The following is a 24,591-nucleotide window of genomic DNA, read 5'->3' as shown; positions in this document are numbered from 1 at the left end:
ATTTGCTCACTAATTCAGATTTAAATACTGATGTTTAGGATAAAGATGGAGATAGAGCTGTTCACCATGCAGCTTTTGGAGACGAAGGTGCTGTTATAGAAGTACTGCATCGGGGCAGTGCTGACTTGAATGCTCGCAACAAGCGCCGACAGACGCCACTTCATATCGCTGTCAATAAAGGCCATCTGCAGGTCGTGAAGACTTTATTGGACTTCGGCTGTCATCCTAGTCTCCAGGTAAAATCTTTAATGACAGATATTCTGCAGGCGTTGCTAGGATTCTGTTAAGAGGAAATACTAAGTTCTGTGGTAAGCATTCCTTTGTTATCAGTTCATTTTTGTTTGATCATGTGATAAAATTGGCAGCTGTTCTTAGAAAAGACTTTTTAAGGAAAGTGTCAGTAGATTGGTTTTATATTAGAGGGTGGGATGGGGACTTCCTTGCAAAAATATCAGCTTATGAATTGATTTAACTTTATTGATCATGACAGCTTCAGCAGCTTAAGAAGTATAATAGGCTGCATTTAATGAGAGTTACTTTATCTAAATTATTTCAGTTATAATCTTCGGGTCTTGGTCTAGTCATTAGGAAGATTTTCTGTTTTGGAAAATATACAGGGTTTTAGGGTTGATTTTCAGTAGGACCTAATTTTTGAGGCAAGAGTTACTTAAGAGATGATTCCTGTCCACAGTTTTAGCAGCCAGATGGATTCGATTGGATAGATGTCAGAGAAGCAACAAAGAAGAAAAATAGGAGTAATGGGACTGAGGGTTTGAGAACTCAAAGAATTGGAGATTTTATTCAGCTAGATGGTTATCAGAGACTGATATTTCTGAGTCATAGCATTTTGGAACTGACAGGGTTTGGAACTTAGAGCCTCTAAGCGGATTATAGAATTGGAGGATGGGGGAGGAATTAGAGGGTGTTGATCTGTTGAAGGAGAGATAATTTGTACCTGTTGATTTTTTGGCGTCTGAAATGGCAGACAAAGTCATCTGTTGAGAGTGAATGGGGAGTAATAGGTATAGAAAAGGTAACTGAGAAGAATGATAAATGTTTGGAATAGCTACTGTGGGGACCAGAAGGAAGGACGATCAGGGCCGGTAGAAGCTTATTCCAGCCATATTAAGAGCCTATCTCTTGGGATGCCTGGGTGGCTCAGTCGGTTAAACGTCTGCCTTCAGCTCAGGTCATGATCCCAGGGTCCTGGTATCGAATCCCACACCAGGCTCCTTACTCAGTGGGGTGCCTGCTTCTCCTTCTGCCTGCCGCTCCCCATGCTTGTGCTCTCTGTTTCTCACTTGTACTGTCTCTCTCTGATAAATAAATAAAATCTTAAAAAAAAAACAACCTATCTCAAGTTGAAGACTATGAATTTTTAGTGCCACTAGATAGGAGGCTAGAAAGTGGCTGGTTGGATTGAACTTGGGTTAGGAATTTGTTATGAGGGTAGATGAGGATATGCCTGGGATTGGCCAACTTTTTCTGTAAAGGGCCAGATGATAATTAGGCTTTCATGTAGTTTCTATCATGACTATCCAGTGCTGCAATTGTAGCATGAAAACAGCCGTCGATAATACATAAATGGATGTGTATGGCTGAATTCCAATAAAACTATTTACAAAAACAGGTGGCAGGCTGAACTTAGCAACCATGGTATAAGCCATAAGTATGACTTAACTGAGAATAGTACTTATGAAACTATGGAATAAATGAGGTCTAAATTACCCACTTATGCAGATAATCTACTAAATCAGTTGATTGATGAAAAAAGTAGTCAGCTTGAAAAAAAGGAAGACCGAGACTGCTAAATTTTCTTTTACATTTGTTTCTATTTTGATTAATTAGCCACTTTCCTGCCCCTTGACAACATTTAGATTAATATTTTCACCCATGACTACATAATATATTCAGCTGGGGGGATCTGAAAAACTGCTAATGCCTGGGTCTTACCCCTAGAGATTCTGGTTTAGTTGTCCTGGAGAACAGCCTGAGTGTCTTTTTTTTTTTTTTTTAAGATGTATTTATTTATTTTATTTTATTTTATTTTTTTAAAGATTTTATGTATTTATTTGAGAGAGAGAGAATGAGAGACAGAGAGCACGAGAGGGAAGAGGGCAGAGGGAGAAGCAGACACCCCGCTGAGCAGGGAGCCTGATGTGGGACTCGATCCCGGGACTCCAGGATCATGACCTGAGCCGAAGGCAGTCGCTTAACCAACTGAGCCACCCAGGCGCCCTGTATTTATTTATTTTAGAGAGAGAATGCATGCTCATGCATGAGCGGGAGGGGCAGAGGGAAACGGAGAGAGAATCCCAAGCAGACTCTGTGTCAGTCATGGAGCCTGGCACAGGGCTCAATCTCACGACCTTGAGATCATGACCTGAGCTGAAACCAAGAGCCGGAAGCTTAACTGACTGCGCCACCGAGGCCCCCTGTGCCTGGGTATCTTTTTAAGAGCTCCCCTACAGATTCTGAATGTGCAGCCAAGGTTAAGGACTACTGACTTTCAATTCATTGCTCTAAGGCCCCAAGACTGGTGTAGGTTTGTTTTGAAAGTTTAGGGCATAGTGATTACTGACTGGTAGGAATCTGGTATAGTAGGCCATTTTAAACTAATGAATTTTGGGGGCAGCTTTCACCTCATTAATTTTTGTAATTAGCTGAATCATATTTGAGGGTACTTTTTAATTTTTCCTTTTCTTTGGTAGGCTACAACATGTTCATTGTGTTCTCCATCTAGATTGAGTATGAGTTTAATATAATGAGGCTAATGTTTCTTGCCTACATCTTAAAATTTAACACAGGTTGTTTATTGAAGGTTACTGGATATGGCTTCTGTTTAGTAGTTCAGTATACATATTAATATTACATGTGATGTTTGATTCAAGAACTAATGAAAGTCTCTCTAAATTAAAAAAAAAAGGATTCTGAAGGTGATACCCCTCTTCATGATGCAATAAGTAAAAAACGTGATGACATTCTGGCAGTTCTTCTAGAAGCTGGAGCAGATGTTACCATTACAAACAATAATGGATTTAATGCTCTACACCATGCTGCACTAAGAGGAAATCCCAGGTAAAGATCTCACCTTTACTATTTTATATGCAGTTTAGAAATTTTCCTAGTGCTGGTTCTTTTTTTCTGATACTGATGAGGAACTAATGGCATATTTTAGTACTTCATAAATAATTTTAAAGTCTGTGGAAATTACGTCTTCACTAAATAGATTAGTTTTATATTATTTTTTTATTGTTAAACTAATACAAGTATTATGAAATGACTTACATATATTAAATATGTATGTAAAGTATCAAGAATACTTGCTTATATCTAAAAATTTAATTAAAATGCATTCCATTTTCGGGTACCTGGGTTGCTCCGTCGGTTAAGCGTCTGCTTTTGGCTCAGGTCATGATCCCAGGGCCCTGGGATCGAGCCCCGCATTGGGCTCCTTGCTCTGTGGGAAGCCCGCTTCTCCCTCTCCTCCCCGCTTGTCTGTCTCTCTCAAATAAATCACTGTCTCTCCTCTCTCTCTCAAATAAATAAATAAAATCTTAAAAAAAAAATTTTTTTTTTAATGCATTTCATTTTGAGATATATGTTTCTTTAAGATCATTCTCAGTGTGTCCTCTGATCTCATGTTATCCATTTGCATGATTTTTAAGTAGGCTCCATGCCCAGTGTGTAGTCCAGTGCGGGGCTTGAACTCAAGATCCTGAGATCAAGACCTGAACTGAGATCAAGAGTCGGATGCTTAACTGACTGGGCCATCCAGGCACCCCATTTGCATGATTGTTTTTTTAACTTGTGGCTAAATATTAAGTACCTAATTCTTTATTAATAATATAATTATATAAGCTTCTAGTGTAGATATTCCCCAGCCATTGTTAACAATAGTGATAGGCAGTCTACTAGAAAAAAGATTTGCTGGTTATAGTTTGAGAAAAACTTCTGGGAAATCACAACTCATAAAGGATCTGCAGAGTCTCACAGAACAGGAAAATACTTAGTTTTGCTTAATTTAGAGCTTTCTATGAATGAATTTTTGGGAACAACTTAACCTTGAGAAGCATTTTAGAAAATTGCATTAGATGTCTTCTGTTTATAGTTGAATTAAGCCTGCATATCTTGCCTGAGGGAGCTAGCTGTTCACTTTGAAGTTTATTTTGACAGTTTATCCTGAATTCTTTTTTTAAAATTGAGATAAAATTGACATATAATATTGTTAGTTTCAGTTGCACAATATAATGATTTGATATATGAATATATTATGAAATGATTTCCATAAGTCTGGTTAACATCCTTCACCACATGTGATTACATATATTTTTTCTTGTGAGAAGAACTTTTAATATTTACTGCTTTAGCAACTTTGAAATATACAGTACAGTATGAACTAACTGTATTACATCCCTATGACTTCCTGTCCTCTGGTTCCATACTGCGTTTTTATATTATGTATCCTTCTAGTTTTTGCTATTTTTTTAGCTTCTTAGGATCACCACTAGAGGGGGAGCACAGAGAACAAAAGGATTTTACTGCTATTGCTTGTTGATGCTCCTAACAGTGGGTATATAATGTGGGAGGAAATAAATGAACATATTTTAGATTATGTCTTGATTTTTCAAATTACAAATATTTGAACACTTCATACTTCGGCACTGTGAAGGAGACAAAATAGTATTATATGTTCCCTGCCTTTCAAAGAGAAGATGATGATGATAGCACTTACACAGGCAGGGCCTCTACTAAATGGTTTACATGCATTATCTCCTTTAATCCTTTCAGAAAACAGCTTTTTGAGGCAGGTGTTAATATCCTCTTTTTATAGATAATATGAAGCTTATAAAGGAATTTACTTATTCAAGATCACACAGCTGACTAGTGGAGCAGCTAGAAGTTGAGCAACAATCTGCCTTAATAGATCATAGGGGTGCTGGGTGGCTTAGTCAGTTAAGCATCTGACTCTTGATCTCAGCTCAGGTCTTGATCTCATGGTCGTAAGTTCAAGCCCTGCGTTGGACTGCACGCTGGGCATGGAGCCTGCTTTATTTTATTTATTTTTTAATTTTTTAAATTTAAATTCAGTTAACATATAATGTATTATTAGTTTCAGAGATAGAGGCCAGTGATTCATCAGTCTTATATATTACCCAGTGCTCATTACATCACATGCCCTCCTTAATGTCTATCACCCGGTTACCCCATCCCCCCCACTCCCATCCCCTTCAGCAACCCTCAGTTTCCTATGATTAAGAGTCTCTTATGGTTTGTCTCCCTCTCTGATTTTGTCTTGTTTTATTTTTTCCTCTCTTCCTGTATGATCCTGTTTTGTTTCTCAAATTCCACATATGAGTGAGATCTTATGATAGCTGTCTTTCTCTGTTTGACTTATTTTGCTTAGCATAATACCCTCTAGTTCCATCCACATCATTGCAAATGGCAAGATTTCATATTTTTTGATGGCTGAGTAATATTCCATTGTATATATATATCACATCTTTTTTATCCATTCATCTGTTGATGGACATCTGGGCTCTTTCCATAGTTTGGCTATTGTGGACATTGCTGCTATAAACATTGGGGTGCAGGTGCCCTTTCGGATCACTACATTTGTACCTTTGGGGTAAATACCCAGTAAGGCAATTGCTGGGTCAAAGAGTAGTTATATTTTCAACTTTTTGAGGAACTCCATCTGTTTTCCAGAGTGGCTGCACCAGCTTGCATTCCCACCAACAGTGTAAGAGGGTTCCGCTTTCTCCACATGGAGCCTACTTTAAAAAAGAAAAAAGAATAATAGCTCTTAACTACCTTGTATTACTTTTTCTGTATTATGGTTTCAAGACTGAAACACATGGACAGTGAATGATTTAACTAAGAATGTATTAATACAGCCATCAGTCCCCTTGCTGCCTGTTTGTTTAGGGTTATCTTTGACTACTCTCTCACTAATTCTCAGCTTCCAGTTAGTTCTCACATTCCATTTATTCTACTAGTCTTTTCCAATCTATTCCATTCTTCCTATTCCATTGTTGCTGATCTAATTAAGTACTTACCACTTTTACTTGAACTATTACAGTATCTTTCTAATTGTTCACTCTGATTTCAGGGTTATCGCTGATTTAACTTTCATACAGTTACCAACTTAGTATTCTAAAGGCATAGATATAATGGCACCTCTCTCCCCTGTTCCCAAATCTTCAGTTGCTTCCTATTGTACTTAGGATAAAATTTGCATACCTTGAACTTGGTTTTCATATCCATTTGTGGTGTGTCTTAAGCCTGTTTTTGTAACTTTATCTCCCACTAATTAAAATCCCTCTTCCTACCTTTCCCTTCAGCTACATTATGCTGTTCCTTTTTCTAAAATATCTTGTCTACTTTCTTCATTTATTTAAGCATTTTCTTTAGTCAGGATATCCTTATCCCCTTCCCTTCTTGATCTTAACCATCTTTCTTTCAGAGCTCCTAGATCTCATCATTGAAATTATTTTCTGTTTGCCCTATACTAACTTGTTCTTTGTTCTTATTTTATTGCACTTTATGTTTGTTAGTGTGGTATTTCTGTGTTTCTTTCTGTTAAAATTGTGGGCACTCCTTTTCATTTGTATATCCCCCACAATGCCTTGACTGTGATAGGGACTTAATAAATGTTAGTCTTAATTTGACAGGACAGTGCTAGGTATCACAGGATGTAATGTGATTAGTTACGGATTCTGTAGAAGAACTGCTAGGAATTCAAATAGCAATTATTTCAGATTAGAATGGTCAAAAAGAGATTTTACTGGTGCACCTGGGTGGCTCAGTCAGTAAAGCATCTACATTCAGCTCAGGTCATGATCCCAGGGTCCTGGGATTGAGCTCCATGTCAGGCTCCCTGCTCAGCGGGGAGTGTGCTTCTCCCTCTTCCTCTGTCCCTCCCCCTACTCATGCCCCCCCAGATAAATAAATGAAATCTTTAAAAAAAAAAGAGAGATTTTATTGAGGGAATTTAGCTTATCACATTAAATCATAAAGTTTAAGATAAATTGAAAATTGAAGTGTTTAGGAAACGAGTAACCTTTAAATATTTTGAATTGTTTCACTTTACTGGGAGTAGGGGTAGTATATTTAATAATGGTAATAAGCCTATACAAGGAGGAGAGAGTATACTACTTACATTTCTTTAATTCTTGCATGTATCTTGAGAATTCCCTTAAAAATTTATAAGGGTGATTTCTCCAGTCAAATAACTGGTGTCAGGTGACATTTTTTATTTTAGGTGACATTTTAAAAAAAGAGGAAAAAGCCATTTTTATTATGCAGCCAAGTGCTTTAGTTAAAGCTATATGATTGTTTTTTATTCCTATTTCCTTAAGACATTTCATGCAATTATGACTATAGATTGCCAGATAAAGAGTGATTTTAATTGGACTCTAAAGAATATCAGAAGATTATACAACTTATGTATCAGTTTAAATTGCAAATTGAGGTTGTTTTCAGTTCTTTTTTTCATATCAGATTTTTTATTCTTTTTTTTTTTTTTAAAGATTTTATTTATTTATTTGACAGAGAGAGAGATAGCGAGAGCAGGAACACAAGCAGGGGGAGTGGGAGAGGGAGAAGCAGGCTTCCCGCCAAGCAGGGAGCCCGATGTGGGACTCGATCCCAGGACCCTGGGATCACGACCTGAGCCGAAGGCAGACGCTTAACAACTGAGCCACCCAGGTGCCCTCAGATTTTTTATTCTTAAAATATGCTTTTCTTTCCTTGTACTGATGAGTGATGTCAAAAGACAGAAGGAATCATTTTTGGTGTACTCAGAATTTTTTTAAAAAACTCTTTGGCCTTACGATGGACTCTGAAAAACAAACAGGGTTCTAGAGGGGAGGGGGGTGGGAGGATGGGTTAGCCTGGTGGTGGGTATTGAGGAGGGCACATTCTGCATGGAGCACTGGGTGTTATGCACAAACAATGAATCATGGAACACTTCATCCAAAACTAATGATGTAATGTATGGGGATTAACATAAGAATTAAAAAAAATAAATTAAAATTAAAAGTGGAAAAAAAAAAAAACTTTGGCCTTGGGGTGCCTGGGTGGCTCAGTTGTTAAGCATCTGCCTTCAGCTCAGGTCATGATCCCAGGGTCCTGGGATCGAGCCCCACATCTGGCTCCCTGCTTGGCGGGAAGCCTGCTCCTCCCTCTCCCACTTTCCCTGCTCATGTTCCCTCTCTTGCTGTGTCTCTCTCTGTCAAATAAATAAATCTTAAAAAAAAAAAAGTCTTGGGCGCCTGGGTGGCTCAGTTGGTTAAGCGACTGCCTTCGGCTCAGGTCATGATCCTGGAGTCCCTGGATCGAGTCCCGCATCGGGCTCCCTGCTCGGCAGGGAGTCTCCTTCGTCCTCTGACCCTATCTCCTCTCATGTGTTCTCTCTCTCTCAAATAAATAAATAAAATCTTAAAAAAAAAAAAAAGTCTTTGGCCTTAACACTTATTTGAGGAAATCAGATATAGTTCATTTATTATTTCCAGAACCTGATGAAATTAGCATTTTTGAATAAAATATTAGGCATGATTAATATGTGCCAACATTTCCCCCTTTCTTATAAGCATTTTATAAGTTATATAACTTGATGAATCTCTTACCTTGAATTATAACATTTTAATTTGTTCTTTGTGATCTTTGTTTTAAACTACAGTTATACTTCTTTAGTATACTTGTCTTAATTGTTGAATTTCATGTATAGTCAATTTTAATTACAATTGATGGTACTTTAGTTAATATAATTCTTAGCTAATTTTGAGGGTTTTTTTATTAGAATACATATATATTATTTCTACAGCAAATCATTTACATTGCGAGTGTAACTTAATACCAGCACAAATATTTACTTACAATTATTTCAATTTATTGTGGTTAGCAATATGGAAAAGTTTCCAAGGTTTATATGTGCATGTGTATACATGTGGGATTTAAGTAGCATTCTATTCCTTAGCTTTGCCTATAGTAAGCAGTAATGAGTTTTTGGCAATAAGTTAATAACACAGTAGAGTTATTGGTTGTGCTATTTATTTATTTATTTTTAAAGTGTTTATTTATTAGAGAGAGAGACAGAGATAGAGACAGTATGAGTGGGGAGGAGAGGGACAAGTAGACCCCCGTGGAGCAGGGAGCCCAATATGGGGCTCTATCCCAGGACCCTGGGATCATGACCTGAGCCAAAAGCAGATGCTTAACTGACTGAGCCACCCAGGCACCCCTGGTTGTGCTTTTTAGAAAGAAACTATAATATCCCCGGTTATCAAAAATATGTCTAGATGTCCAATATTTATGAAGAATATATATACTTTGAAATCTAGATTTCAAAGCCTCAGATCAATGTAGGTTCTGGATTTCAAAGCTGATCTTGATGTTTCCTCATGGTATAACAGCAGAGACATTAAGAGAGAAAGAATTATAAAGCCGTTTCTTTTCTTTCAGAATTGTGGGAGACTATATAAGCTTTCATTCTGAGACACTGAGTATTTTGGTATCATGGTTTATAAAATTTGGAGCATTTTAGAATAGCATATGTCTTTTTTTTTTTTAAAGATTTTATTTTATTTATTCATGAGAGACAGAGAGAGAGAGGCAGAGGGAGAAGCAGGCTCCCCGCTGAGCAGGGAGCCTGATGCGGGACTCAATCCCAGGACCCTGGGATCATGACCTGAGCCGAAGGCAGATGCTTAACCATCTGAGCCACCCAGGCGCCCTAGAATAGCATATGTCTTAATATAGATCTTTTATTTCAGGAATCTTAACCAAGAGAACCATGCTTTTTCTTATTTTTGATATTTAGAGACATTTTCCCTAGAGTTTAGCCATATTGTCTTTTTTTGTATACAGGTGAAATTTCAGCTTTAAATGAAGAGCAGGAAGCATTGCTGTTGTTGAAAATGAAAACTAAATTTCTTTGGAATACCATTAATTGGCACATTACTTAGGTACTTTCTGTGAGGATGTTGCATTTTTAGCTCTTAATTAAGTTACTAGATCTCCTTAACAGGCATGAAAATAAATTAGCAGTATTCTCTGCAGAGCTGGCCAAAAACCAGCTAAGTATTTTGGAAGTACTGATACTGGATAGATATTTTGGAGGTACTCTTAGCAGTATTATAAAGTTACCTTATATAGTGTTATTTACAAATTTTTCTTTAATATAAATTGAGTGTGAAAAGTAACAGCAAAATATGAATAGACCACATGATGTGATACACTTGTGTTTTTAGGTTAGTGCTAAGATAACTTCACAGGCAGGGGCGCCTGGTTAAGTTGGTTAAGCGTTGGTTAAGCGACTGCCTTCGGCTCGGGTCATGATCCCGGAGTCCTGGGATCAAGTCCCACATCGGGCTCCCAGCTCAGGGGGGAGACTGCTTCTCCCTCATACCCTCTCCCCTCTCATACTGTTTCTCTCTCTCTCTCTCTCAAATAAATAAATAAAATCTTAAATAAAAAAAAAAGATAACTTCACAGGCATTTCTTACTTACTTGTTTATTCCCACAAAGGCACATACTAAATCATACTGAATATATGAGCAACTCATAATTTTCCCTCTAGAATGTTATGATACCTTTATTTAACTTTTAAAATTCTGAAATAAGGCCTGGTAAATGAGACTATGTTGAATATATGAAGATTTGATAATCTAGACCATATCTTTGTGTTTAATGTTTTTCTTATAAACTCTGAACATGCAGAGTGCTATATATAAAAAGTAGCTGAGAGTGTATTAAATGATACTATATAGTGTGTCCATTTTCTCTTATGTGCCATGCATCCACTCTCAAACATGATGTGCCTTCTAATACATAAATATTTAATGTAACTAATTGAAATGTGATTAAAATGAGCAGGTAGGCCTAATAATTTGAATGCAGTGATAAGATTTATCTATATAAACTTTCCTTTGCCCACATTCTTTTAAGGGATGATCTTCACTTTTAAATAGAGGAGTGGACTGTTGAAGATTGTGTGAACATGTAGATTTTTAAACTACTACTTGCCATCAGTAACCCTTCATTAATTACTGAAATGTTTGTTTCCATGTGTTAAAGAACATTTTATTACCTATAATTGTATTGCAGTCAGTAAGAAAAATAGAGGGATGTTGGATAACTTATCATTTTTCCTCTTCCTTCATTTTCTCTCCCCTGAGAGAGAGAGGCTTGTGTGTATCTTTATTTTGTGAAGGACAAAGAAGACAGAGTGAGGAGAGTCATAGGATGTTATTATTAGAAGAGATCTTCATTTTACAACTGAGGAAACAAGTATGGAGAGGTGAAATACCTACATAGTAAAAAGCCATGGTACTTAGCATTTCCTTTCTTTTCTGAAGGTTAAAAACTTTTGGGGTTGGAAGAACTAGATCCTGTTTCAGTCTCTGCACAAAATATTCTGCAGAATCGTTCATTTTTCTTTTTTACCTTTATCAATATTCAGGTAAATTGCAGTAAAATTAAATGCTAATCCTGGAATATAGTGACCCAGCATTTCTAGAGTATTATATTTAATGTTATATTTTCTTTAATTTAAAATACGTGCATGTCCATAGGAACCACACTGTGGTGTTCCCATTATGTTCAGGTAGGTTTTAGGTCACCTTCCCAAATATTTTCTTCCTTTGGAGGAAGTGTATTTTTTTATTATGCAGCATAGGCTACATTTCATTGCCATTTCTATTCTGAAGATAAAAAAAATGTAACACCAAGACGGTAAATAATAAAATTATTTTATTTGCAGTCCTTAAGTCATCCACACATTTTTCATAAAACTTTTTATAAACATTGTTAACCACTGTGGTTCTCCCAAGGAGAATTAACAGTAACAAATTATTTGATTTAAACCACAATCTGAATAATTTAAATAAGCTGAAATTAGTCAACATGTGATTGATATTCATAAATGAAAAGGTTGGCTGTCCTGTAGTAATCAATGCATAGCTACAGCTGGTTGAAGGGGACCAAATCCATTGAAGAGGCGATTTGGTTCCATTTTACCAGCTCTAGCAAAGCATTGCAGTGCTGCTAGTTTGGGATACAAAAGAGTTGAAATGCTTTTTATTTGTACAATTATGGTTATGGACTTTCTACAAATGTTAGATATTCTCATGTCAGTACTTCAGTCATTACATGTAAACTTTTCTATTTTAAAGGCACTTTTCCTACTATTTCCTTCTCGAACAGAGCAAGTCTTTGCCCTTTAACATTTTGTTGATGCATTAAGGAATTATCAGTGTACAGCTTTGCATAATTCTTAAATGTAGACAATAACCTGTTTTAAAACCAACAGCATTTGAAGGAACAAATAGACCTTGGTGTATTTCAGAGTACTATTTTGTATTTATCTTTAGGCAGTGAACCAAGTAAGTATGCTAATAGGTTAGGGAAGAGTACTGGTAAGCTTTCTACCACTGCTCCTTTATTTAGTATTATACTTGAGAGCTAATAGCAAGTTCCTGATAGGGAGGGTGGAGGAATATGAGTGGCCTTAAGACAGTGCCTCTGCCCTTTGGTTTATAAATAGATCACACGTGTATTCAGTGTATTGCTTGGACTTGTGTTGAAAGGAACTACCATGCATGCCAACTTTTTTCTTTGTTTTTGCTTATGTAGTGTTACTAATCATAGGTTAGTAATTTAACCCTTTTCAATGTCTATTTCCCTGACTGAGTTCTCCATCATTTTGGGTACAGATTGCCTAGTTAGTTCCATTATCAGCTTAATAATACATGGACTTGTGGTGCATAGCTATAATCAATGAATTTAATTTAAAAATCTACTACATGAGTAATACTTTAAAAGTCAGTACAGCAAATGTTTGTTGTAATTTGATTTCATTGTTGCATTTCAGTATCAGGGAAGGGATACCTCCTTAAATATACTTGCAAAAATAAAACTTTGAGATATTATAGTTTGCCTATAAAGTAAGTGCTTTCAGTGAAATACAGAGTAAAGAAAGTTACTGTTTTGAATTAGACTGGGAAAAGGTCAGCACTAATTCAGGCAGTATTCAAAAAGTTCTCATATTAAGTATATTCTGCATCTGTTGGTTCGTAGTATCATGCTGCTGGTGAAATTAATGTAACTACAATTCTTTCCATATATTCTAATAGAAATGAAACAGGTGTTAAATTGCCTGGACTTAAGTGCTGAAGATAGCAATAAAACTGGCTTCTATTTTTACTAGTTATATGGGAGCTGTTTAGCAGATCCAGTTGCTCAAGTGTGCTTTTGGATGGCAGTTCAGTTTCATATACTGGCCATATCGGGGCAAGGAGAGGCCATGGAAAAAAAATAGTACAGCATTTGATAATGTCAGCATCTGTTATCCCTGTCAGAGAGACAGTTGAAATGTTTGAGTTACACCAGTGTCAGCAGATGCCCAGAGTTTACTATGTACTCAGTTAAAAATGAACAGCTGATCTAAGTGATGGATGTGACATTTTAGAATGACTGAAAAGACTCAGATATGTTCAGTTAAACTTGTAAGCACTAGAATCAGTATATAATTTTACTTTTTAAAATGAATAGCAGATGCTGTCATTTTATTTTCTGAGGATTATGTACTCTTAATATTATAGCAATGAGAATCTTTGTCACCAGGTTGTTTTAAAATAGTTATTAAAAACTTTCATGCCTAGAGAATAATGGATATAATTGTTCTACAATTTTATAATGCTCTATAATTTTAGAATGTTATAAAACATGAGTATAGTAATACCCTTTGAGTAGTTTTATAGAGGAACCTATACTTTTGAGATACATATTTTCAGTTATAACTGTAGTTGACCTTATAGCCATTTCTGTTCAACTTGGGACACATAAAAATTTTCAAATTATCATTATGCTTTTTATACACATCTGAATATTCCAGTTGAAATAATACTTTTAGTAAGAAATGATTAGAGTATATGAATATTAGTATTTCTTTTTTTCTAAGCCTATCATAGTAGCTTGAAACAGGTACTGCTTATAAAGTATTGCCAGCAGCTTTATTATTTATGATTTCTGTTAATATGTAAGTGTATATTATACAAAATAAATTTTGTATAAGGTACAAAAAAAGTATTATGATATCTCCAACACATTACAAATAGTGGGCCCTAACGTGTTTATAAAAATTGAATTGCTATTGCCCTGTACCAGTGAAACATGATTATTCTGTCTGTGTAAATTGGTTTCTTGGCTATAGTGTTTTCATTTTATGTGCCCCTTTGGAGAAAGCAAATTCAAGGATAATATCGATAATAAATTAATTTCTTTTAAATATTTGGCCATCTTTTACCAGTGTGCCCTGTTAACCTACAATATGGCCCAGAATTTTGTCATTTTTCATGCATAAATCTTATGTTTTAATTTATTCTAAGTAAACAGTATTTATACAAAGCGAACACTAGATTAAGGACCTGATTAATTTGAGGACAACACTTTTTTTTGAGAGTAGAATGTTACTTAAAAGATAGTCTTTTCGAATTATGACTATGTAGCTTTCAAAAAGAAAGCTTAAAACAACAAAACTTGTTCAGAAATTCCTCTAATATTAGTAGACTATAAATTTATCAAACTATCAAGAACAATTGCTAAAATGTAATGACATCAGCTTTTGTTATACCTTGTTATTCTTAACAAATCAGTTAATCCTACTAATATGATATATACTTCAATTAAGATCATATTGTGGAGACAGAAAATAGGTCATGTGTATCCCTCACTCTTTTGTTCTAGTAATACTGATTTCTTTTCAGTATTCAAATTTTAATCATGTGAATACTTAATTTAAAAATGTAAAACATAGTACATTTTAAACTTAGAAGATGTAAAAGGAGTTTCTTGATAATTTTAAATCTCCTTGGTTGATTCTTCACAAAGTAGAAATCTTCACAGCATTTAGTTTCCATCTAAAAGTAGTAGGTACATTTTTATGGTGTTAGTATTGCCAAAGGTCATCTCTTTGATACTAGGTTAATTTACCATATGAAGGTCATTCACATAGAAAGAAGCAAGAGCTTCTTTTAGCTGCAGTGTAGTTCCCTCCTGGCAGTTTATTGCCTACCAAAAATACATACTTCTTTACATTCCATAGCATTGTATGTTCATATGGGTACATAAAGAAGTATGTACTCTGAGTAGGTTTTACTAAGTTGTTAGCTGTAAAAACATGAAATGTTTTATTTTCCCATTTGTTAGTAAAACATTTAGTTTACTGATACAGAGTAGTGGTAGATCATTGGCAGAGACTATCAAAGACTAAACTATAATAGATTTACCTGAAGCATGGCATTAGTGCCATTCATGGCTCCTTGTTCTTGGTGGACATAGATACGTCTAAACACTAACCAGTTATCTGTTGAACTTTGTCCTGGTCTGGTTGTTTTTGCAAGAGATTCATAGAATCAGTGGAGGTTTTACAGAGTATATTTCAGAAATTGGTAAGATCAGCCTAGTGTTTCTTCATTGTCTTCAGAGGAATTTCTTCTTATTTTGTAGTTTGCTTCTAGATCCTGCAGGTAGATAGTAATGAATTCAGTGCAAATTCTTTTTACAAACTAGATATCTTATTGAAAACTTAACCAGTTAACCAATTAGTACTTCTTCTGTTGAAAGAACAAGGAGAAAAGCTAGATCTTTTTAGAGTGTGAGTGAACTGAAGTTTTAAAGATGATGAATTTTTTGTTATTTTTTTTTAAAGGTCACAGATAAGGAACTCATGATTATTTGAGAACTTCTTTCTCGTTCCTTTGTCTTTATTAGTTACTTACCTGAATTTTGCATTTTGGTGCTTTTGTTTGGGTTGAATACACTTTCGAATAGATGTATAAATATCTAATTTTGGTGAGTTTGGTTCTTTTGATTCTTTAATTTTTTTGGTATCACTACCAGAACAGTCTTTTCTAAAGTCTCACTGAAAAGAATTTAAAGGTGTTAACCTGTGACACCAGGGTCTGCACTTGATCATTTAGCTTGAAAAGACATTATAGTTGGTGAGTTGCCTTTAATTATTGTGGTATTAAAAGGTTAATTTAAAAGAACACCATAAGAAATTTTCAGATTCGGGAAAGGAGAAAACAAAAAGGTAGGGAAAGTCGAATTTCTGCAGCCCGTGATAAAAAGTTGGTGAAGCTCAGAGAGAGCAAATCAGAATGTAGCAGTAGATGGCCCAGCACTACAGCAGTTTCAGCAGTGCAGTGTTAGGATTTACCATGCACATTCTGATTTATTTTTGTGACCAACTAAAAGTTAGCATTAAGTATTTTGTGATCTGCCAAGTCTCTTGGTTGACTAAACCTTGAAATAGACAGTTAGTAGTTTTTAAAAGGTAGCGTACTTTGGAAGCAGGATGTGATTTACTAAGGATGCAAAATCATTATTTAATCTGAAACAAAGACTAAATCTTCAGTAACATCAGTGACAGTAATGGATTTGTACATTTTTGAGATCAAGAATTATCTGCCAGGATACTTGAACAACATTCCTTTTTACGCTACATAAGCTATCTACTTGAACTATGAAATTAGGCAATGCCCAGATAGACTTTAACAATAGAAGCATGTATCGAGTCATAATAGGTAAGCATGCAGAAAGTCATAAGTATCCTTAAAAGTGCAGGCGTTATGGTGTTGTTACCTGTAAGTTTAGTGCCATGCAGCTTTTGCAGGAGGAAGAGAGATAATGACCTAGAGAGTCACATCAGCAGCTGCCATCTCCTCTTGATCGGTCCTTCACTCTATTCGCTGATTCAGCACTTCTTTCCATGAGCCGAGGGAAGCAAAGGGCCGTATCAGTGAACACAGAACCCCACCTTTTAAGATACATTTGAAAAACAAATGAACAAACAGAAAAACCCAAAAAAGCCATCTTTTCCCTCTCCCTTCCCTTTGCCTTAAAAAAAACAAACAACAAAACTGAATCAAAGTTGGCCATTTGATTTGGAAGGTCATATTACCAGTATTGCACAGATATGAGTACCTTGTATCTGCTGTACAGAAAGTTAAGCAACCAAGAAAGGTTGGTATAATGGCCAAGAAAATGAACTTTGCTTATTTTCAGATAAAATGCTTCAGAAGAGGGCAGAAAGTTGCAAAGGAAGTTAATTTTATAATCTAAAAAAAACAAAAAGCCAAAAACCAAAACACACCTCACTCCCCCCAAGTAACTGTAAACATTCACCCTATTTTCTTTTGCCCACCAGAATACATTAGGTTCTTCTGACTTCTCAGGAAATATTCTGTATCTTTCTTGCTGTGAAGTTGTTTTTTTGGTTTTTTTTTTTTTTTTTTTGATTTGTTTTTGGTTTTTAGTTTCCAGGATTAATTGGTAGATCTGTAGTGAAGCCACCTTGTCATATCCAGAGGTCAAGTCTGCAAGGAAGGTCAGGACTTCCCCATGGTCACTACAGAGGTTAACTTATATTCTTCTCTCAGTGGCCACGGGCTAAACTGTTACAGCTTTATAGGCAGCTAAGCATTTGAAACATGCACTCCCAGGCAAACAGGCTCTCTTGTGCCTCTCTCTTCCCTGACCATATTTAGTCAACCATAGCAAAAAATAGTCTCTCAGCTGTCGATTGTCGATCCAAAAGTGGAGGAAGCTTCTATCTTGCTTTCTGCCTATTGATTGTTCATCCTGCGGTCCAAACACTGCTTTGCCATTTGTTCTGCCCCCCCCCCTTTTTTTTAAAGCACTGCCAAATAAAGCGGTCTCTCATGTTTCCACTTACATTTCCCAGATTTTCACTGAGCTTGCGCTGAGACCAGGAAAGCCTGATGCGGCTGTCACTATACTTAGAAGCACTGCAGAGGAAAAAAGGAAAGAGGAAAAATATTACCCTGGCTAGTTGCAAGGCAGTCTTTAGACAGACCTGGAACAAGTAAAATCCCTCTGCTGCCAAAATATATTTCATAACCTAATTTTTTGTTAGTAAAAAATATTATGGATGATGATATTTTACATAACTAAAGGCCTGAAGAGATTTTGCAGGGTTATCTTTAGAGCTAGTTGTTGCTACACATGCTTTTTAAATTTAAGGAATAATATTTGAATGGAAAATATGTAGAAATGGTAAGTAGAACCTATGTATTAAAAATGGAGAGAGATCATTAAGGAAGAAAAGAGTAGTGTGTAAATGAAATCTTGGAAAAATGCTACTTAAAACTTTTAATTCAATGTCAGTTTCAGTTATTTTTTTTATAGTGCTTAGATGAGAAATGGTCCGGAATGCTTTTGAGTAATTGTGTACTTTTATATTGAAACTATACATACAGAACTATTATTATTCCTTACTATATATTACATACAGAACTACTATTAATAACATTTTTATTCTATTTCATTTTTCAGATGCAAAGTATTTTTTTCCCTTCTTTTGACATTGCCATTCCTTTTAAATTTTTTGAAATAACATTTAGGCATGATCATTTCTACTTTACCAGAGACTATGAATTAGTCATTAATCTGATCTATAACATTTCTACTTTACCAGAGACTATGAAACAGTCATTAACCTAATCTATAATGAAGCATAATACTATATGCTTCAAAGGAAAAAATACTTTTGCTCTAAATTTTAATAGCATATTCACAATAAATGGTAAAGTTGAAATTTTTTTTTAACCAAGGAGAAAAGAATATTATAACATCAAATCTAATGTAATTGTGGAGATACAGTTTTAAGATTTTACAAATCTAAAAATGCCCAAGAGAAGCTTTGTTCTTCCCTAAACCAAATCTATACCTTGTTCTTAATTCAAATACAGTATTCTGTTAAGTATTGATTCAATTAAGAATCAAGAAAAACTCTTACCAGTTTTTTAAGCTCAGTCTCCTACAAGGGAAGTTTGTCCTTGATATTCTTTTTGTCTTTAGCATTTAATACCATAGCAGGTGAATTATTTTGGATGACTCTTTTAAAGCAATGACATGAAGAGTGCTTCTGTGGACGTTTGTCAGTTTTGAAGAGCCAGCTTTCCTAGATATTGGAATACTTTTACACATATTGTGAGAAGATGACACCTGTCTCAGTTTAAGACAGGGTAATTTTCAGGTTTCTAAATCGCCTCATTTTTTTCTAACCATTTTGTAGCAGTGAAAGGTTTTTTTGTTGTGGTTGTTATTGTTTTTTTATTTTTATTTTTTTTAAAGATTTTATTTATTTATTTGACAGAGAGAGAGACAGTGAGAGAAGGAACACAAGCAGGGGGAGTGTGAGAGGGAGAAGCAGGCTCCCCGCTGAGCAGGGAGCCCAGCGCGGGGCTTGATCCCAGGACCCTGGGATCATGACCTGAGCCGAAGGCAACGCTCAACGACTGAGCCACCCAGGTGCCCCTGTTTTTGTTTTTAAAAGCAAATGTATAAAGTGCTGGTACTCTTCTAAACCCTTTTAAATTTTCATAACAACTTCTTTGAAATAGAATCTGTGATTCTTCTCACATTTTATAGATGAGGAAACCAAGGCATAGAAGTTAAGTAACTGCTAAAGTCACCAGCCATTCTCTTTGCTAATGCCAGAATTTGAACCCAGATAGTTTGGCTTCAGACTTTGAGCTCTTTACCACCACACCGTGCTCCTGCTCTGGTTTGTAATAATGAAACCAGTTAGGGAATTACCACTCTTGGGGACTTAAGAATATACCAGAAATTTAATAGGTTGCTAAATCCTCGCCTCCATTATATTCAGAAATGATTGTTCATTTGATTGTTTCTTCTTTTGTTCCATTCAACAAAACTTTGAGCTCCTTTTACTAGGCATACAAAGGGGACATAAAGATAAGTAAAACAGGGCCCTGGTTTAAACATAGAAGGAGAAATAAGAACTGATTGGTCATTTAAGAGATCATTTTGGTTGTCTTTAGTTTAAGAAAACTTGAGTACTCAGCTATACAACTCTTCTGCAGTCTGAATTGTTGCATATCTCTTTCTCATTTTGAGCTAAATTCTATATCCAAATTCTTACTTAACAAAATTAGGCTACATTAACAAGCCTTTTAATTGTGGTATCTGTCAAAAAAAAGTTTGGTGGGGGGGGGGGGATAAAAGCACACCAAAAAAAGAATTTAAAAACATCTAACTAATATCTATTCACTAGCTATAAGTAGATGAAAGAAAATAAAAACCAGCTATATTCATTTATTAAAGTGATGACCATGGATAGCATCTGGGTATGTATCTTCCCAGGCTTCTTGTCTGCATCCATTCAGATGGGGGTAGGTATCGAACAAAAATATGTTTAGAATATCACATACTGATCTGCTTTTAGTATGCCCTGAAGAACTTCTGCTTGGGATTGATCAGCTTTCTTAGTAGGTTCCTTTATGAATTCTGGACTGACAGGCTTTATTAGCTTTATTATTTGAGGGATTGTTCATTAACTTAGCAAGCATTTAGTGATCTAATTTTTTTTTTACATTAATATGTAAGACCTCCACAGTTTATCTACTTGGGTTTGTTTAGAAAAATGTTGCCTATCTCTGAAGAAAGTTTGTAAAGCATGGCAGGCCCTAAAAATGGACCCAGTGCCATTTGACTGCTACATACCAATGTAGACAGCTGCTTGTCCCTCTACTTCTTAGAACTCATTTGTTCATCATTCAGCAAACGTTTGAGTATTACCAAGTGCCAGGGATTATACTAGGCACCACTATTAGTTGTTCCGGAACTTAATGCTTCTTTGGCACTCTTCACAAATGCCTGCTTAACTGGTAGCAAGATCTTATCTTTAAACCATCCATGTCCTTAACCTCTTGGAAAACAACCAGATTGAGAACTAAAGAAGAGTGTTTGGGCATTAGGGAAAATACCGCCAAATCTCATGTACTGTGCTCCACAGGTGAGAGCCTGTTGACTCAATACAATTATTGGTGTGCCAAACTGGTAACGCCCTGATCCCAGCAGCCCTGTGGGCCTGAGTACTTACAGCCTAGGTCTCCTCTTGAGGAACGACAGCGCTGCAGGGGACAGCCGGCAGCAGCATGCCTGGTTGGACTGTGGGCGCCTCAGATTGTCCACCCCACGTAAGTGGGACTAATTAACAGAATGGATTGGTTCTGAAGTGAAAACTTGCTCTCTGAAAATCTGAATTTTGCATTTTAGTATTAGGATTTGATGGACTTTATAGAATGTTATCTAGAAGGGACTGGGATCATTTTTGTCACTTCTGACAGTAGCCTGGAATTACCATCTTTCTTTTGCTCTTATACTTCAGTTACTCATTTTGTACTTAGAGGAAAAGCAAAAAGATAAAAGATAGTGAGAGATGGCAGATGGCAGAGGGCTTTCAGGAATACATATCTATTTCTGTTTAAGTACCTCACTAACCTTCTGAGCCATTGGCTCTTCTTTCTGAGAGACTTCAGCTTTCTCTAGCTTTTTCACTTAGGAAATGCAAAAGCCCAGAACAAGTTAGTGAATGGCTCCATCTCAGTGGATAGCTTATGCCCAGAGAAGGAACTGCTCCTCTTTCCCTTTCTTTCGAGTTGTTGGCAGCATAATATGGGAAGGTACTTCTGAAACAGGAATGCAAAGTAGTGGGAAACATGGTTTCATTAAGAACCATCTTCTCAAGGATATCTATTCAATAATGTGACTTAAAAAAAAAAACTTGATGAAATTAGCATGAAACCACACCTTATAATGTAAAACTTACTGTCATATTTATATATCTTGGCTATAAGAACTAAAGTAGCAAATTTAAAAGATTTTAACATAGTAAGCCTAAATATTATTTTAGTGTTTTGACTTAAATTTTTTAAATCTAATATATATGCATAAGTAAATCAAATACTACTGCAAAGCTTATAATAAAAGAGAACTATTTTCTGCTTTATCCCTCTTCATCCCTTTGTTCCCCCTACACCCCTCCCCCAATAACTTCCAGCTTGTCCTGTAGTTTTCCTAATGCATCAATTGTAGATATTATCTACTGATTTCATGTCATGAGAAATGAAGATTTAAAGCTATTGACATCATCTATTACCATTTCTCTCAACATAATCCTATCACAGTTTTTGTTTAAATCAATGTGTTTACATTATTATCTTATAATTACATTTTTTTTTACTGAAACTTTTTTTCCACATGATTTAATACTTACATCTTCTAAACTCTCCAAAAGAATCATAAAACCCTTATAAATTCCATTTCTCACATGGTCAGATGTGTAGAGTGCTAGATAATGTTTGGCATTGGCATCATGATAATGCCAAATCCAAACATTCAGTAATACAGTGTGGTACTAGAAGTTTTCCCCATTAAGAATCTGAGGCAAAGTTACATAATATCTAGTATCTCTCTCTCTTTTTTAAAAGATTTTATTTTTAAGTAATCTCTTCACCCAATGTGGGGCTCGAACTCACAGCCATGAGATTAAGAGTCACATGCTCTACCAACTGAGCCAACCAGGTGCCCCAATATCTAGTATCTTATTTTAATCCGGTGAAGGAGGAAGATTAGAATCCTTGTAATTACTGTAAACGAACTAAAGCAGGAAACCTGAGCTTTGTATGAGGTCTGCGAGTGGGATCTAGGGGTTTGTAGCCTCTCAAAATTGTGGGCAGAGCTATATAATGTGCATTTCTCTCCATAGTTTTCCATAGATTTCCAAAGAATTCTCTCACCCCTAAGTAGTGATTATAACTTTAGTAACAGCCACTGAAAGTTGTCTTTAAGCTGTGATTCTCAATATATTTTGGGTATATAGCTCCCCCTCCCTAACGCCATACCCCCCTCCCTTCTTGCAACCATCAGTTTGTTCTCTGTATTTATAGGTCTGATTCTGCTGTTTATTCATTTGTTTCTTAGATTCCACATATAAGTTAAATCATATAGTATTCTCTGTCTGACTTGTTTCACTTAGCATAGTATCCTCTAGGTCCATCCCTGTTGTCACGAATGGCAAGATCTCATCCTTTTTATGTCCAAGTAATATTCCATTATATATATACACCACATCTTCTTTATCCATTTCGTCTATCAGTGGACACTTGGATTGCTTCCATATCTTGGCTATTGTAAATGCTGCAGTGAACAGGGGTGCACATATGTTTTTGAATTAGTGTTTTTGTTTTCTTTGGGTAAATACCTGATAGTAGAATTATTGGATCATATGATATTTTTATTTTTAATTTTTTGAGGACCCTCCATACTGTTTTCCACAGTAGCTGTACCAATTTATTTTCCCACCAACAGTACACTAGGGTTCCTTTTTCTCTACCTTCTCACCAGCATGTTATTTCTGGTCTCTGATTTTAGCTATTCTACAAGGTTGTAAAGTGATTTCTCATTGTGGTTTTGATTTACATTTCCCGATGATTAGTGATGTTGCGCATCTTCTATGTGTCTGCTGGACATCTGTATGTCTTCTTTAGAAAAATGTCTATTCAGGTCCTCTGCCCATTTTTTAATCAAATTGTTTGTTTTTTTTGGAGTTTAGTTGTATAAATTCTTTATATATTTTGGATGTTAACCCTTTATCAGATATATCATTTGCACATATCTTCTCCCATTGAGTAGGTTGTCTTTTGTTGATGGTTTCCTTTGCTGTGCAAAAGCTTTTTATTTTGAAGTAGTCCCAGTAGTTTATTTTTGAAGAAGTATCTCTTCTTGATAATTACGTCTCCTGCTCTTTTATGCTTTAATCTTTGATGGTCTTTAGGATAACTGTCTGTCTTGCTCTGGAAATATTTTGTTATCCTTAAATTTTAAATATTAAATTATAATTACCATTTTACATGTTTTGGTATCAACTAGATTTAGCACTGCTAAATGACATATATCAGATTTTTAACTGCAATTCATGATAATCTACCAGTTACATGAAATTTGTCTTTTTATTACTATTATTCCTACTTCGTTGTTGTTACCTGGCTGTTCTTTATTAACTCTTTCATTAATAGATACTATTCAAATTGAACCTAAGAGTTTCCACAAAACCATAAATATGTCCTCGTTTGGATATATTTCTTTCCCCTTTGGTTTTTTTTTTCTCTCATAATGTTTTCCCCTTGTAATACTCCTATTCTAGTTTGATTCTATTCCCCAAATGGTGATAGTTTGTTTACCTCTTTAAGCATCAAAAAGCTGCACATTAGAGATTTAGAAAAAAATACAATTCATTTGTCTCTGAGGGCATAATTTTCTTTAAAGAAGGATGTTTTTTATTTCAAAAGTTTCCTTGACATATTTTTTCTAAAGAAAATAATGAAATATTTAATTAAATATTGAATTATGTAAATATCAAAATCATATAAACTTGACTTTCAGTGCAATGCGTGTTTTACTATCTAAATTACCAAGACCATGGATTGTGGATGAGAAGAAAGATGATGGTTATACTGCCTTGCATCTGGCTGCCCTTAACAATCATGTAGAAGTGGCCGAACTGTTGGTACATCAGGTAGGAAAAGCTGTGCCATAATATTGCCATTCATTCATTTATTACTTCATCAACTACCTGTTGGTAGGTTATGGTAAAACCCCAAGATGATGCAAATTCAGATATGGTACCTATTCATTCTGCCTAACACTGGTTTGTGTGTGTGTGTCTGTGTGTGTAAGGGGGTGGAGGGTATCCTTTAG

General features: G+C 35.5%; 1 protein-coding gene, 1 long non-coding RNA gene and 1 other non-coding gene across 6 annotated transcripts in view; 1 reads left to right on the top strand and 2 right to left on the bottom strand.

The window, feature by feature from the left end:
* The window catches only part of MIB1 (mindbomb E3 ubiquitin protein ligase 1), a 127,700-nt gene that overhangs the window by 75,560 nt on the left and 27,549 nt on the right, over positions 1 to 24,591 (top strand). For both annotated transcript variants that reach the window (XM_034995994.1, XM_034995993.1), the window contains exons 11-13: positions 39 to 236; positions 2,927 to 3,078; positions 24,277 to 24,409. In XM_034995994.1, coding sequence (XP_034851885.1) covers positions 39 to 236; positions 2,927 to 3,078; positions 24,277 to 24,409 — 483 coding nt within the window. The remainder of the gene's footprint in view (positions 1 to 38; positions 237 to 2,926; positions 3,079 to 24,276; positions 24,410 to 24,591) is intronic.
* On the bottom strand, positions 14,464 to 17,434 carry LOC118004585. 3 transcript variants are annotated; one of them, XR_004677629.1, is made up of 3 exons: positions 17,159 to 17,434; positions 16,648 to 16,822; positions 14,464 to 15,524 (listed from the first exon to the last, which is right to left on the bottom strand). It is a non-coding gene; the product is annotated as an uncharacterized LOC118004585 (long non-coding RNA). The 3 variants fall into 3 exon arrangements; XR_004677627.1 differs by having other exon boundaries at positions 17,191 to 17,434; XR_004677628.1 differs by having other exon boundaries at positions 17,210 to 17,434.
* TRNAK-CUU lies at positions 22,346 to 22,418 on the bottom strand. The gene has a single exon. It is a non-coding gene; the product is annotated as a tRNA-Lys (tRNA).

Source organism: Mirounga leonina, unplaced genomic scaffold (assembly GCF_011800145.1).
Source record: "Mirounga leonina isolate KUSES-001 unplaced genomic scaffold, KU_Mleo_1.0 Mir_93, whole genome shotgun sequence".
Classification (NCBI taxonomy): domain Eukaryota; kingdom Metazoa; phylum Chordata; class Mammalia; order Carnivora; family Phocidae; genus Mirounga; species Mirounga leonina.
This window is presented reverse-complemented; position numbering and strand designations above follow the sequence as displayed.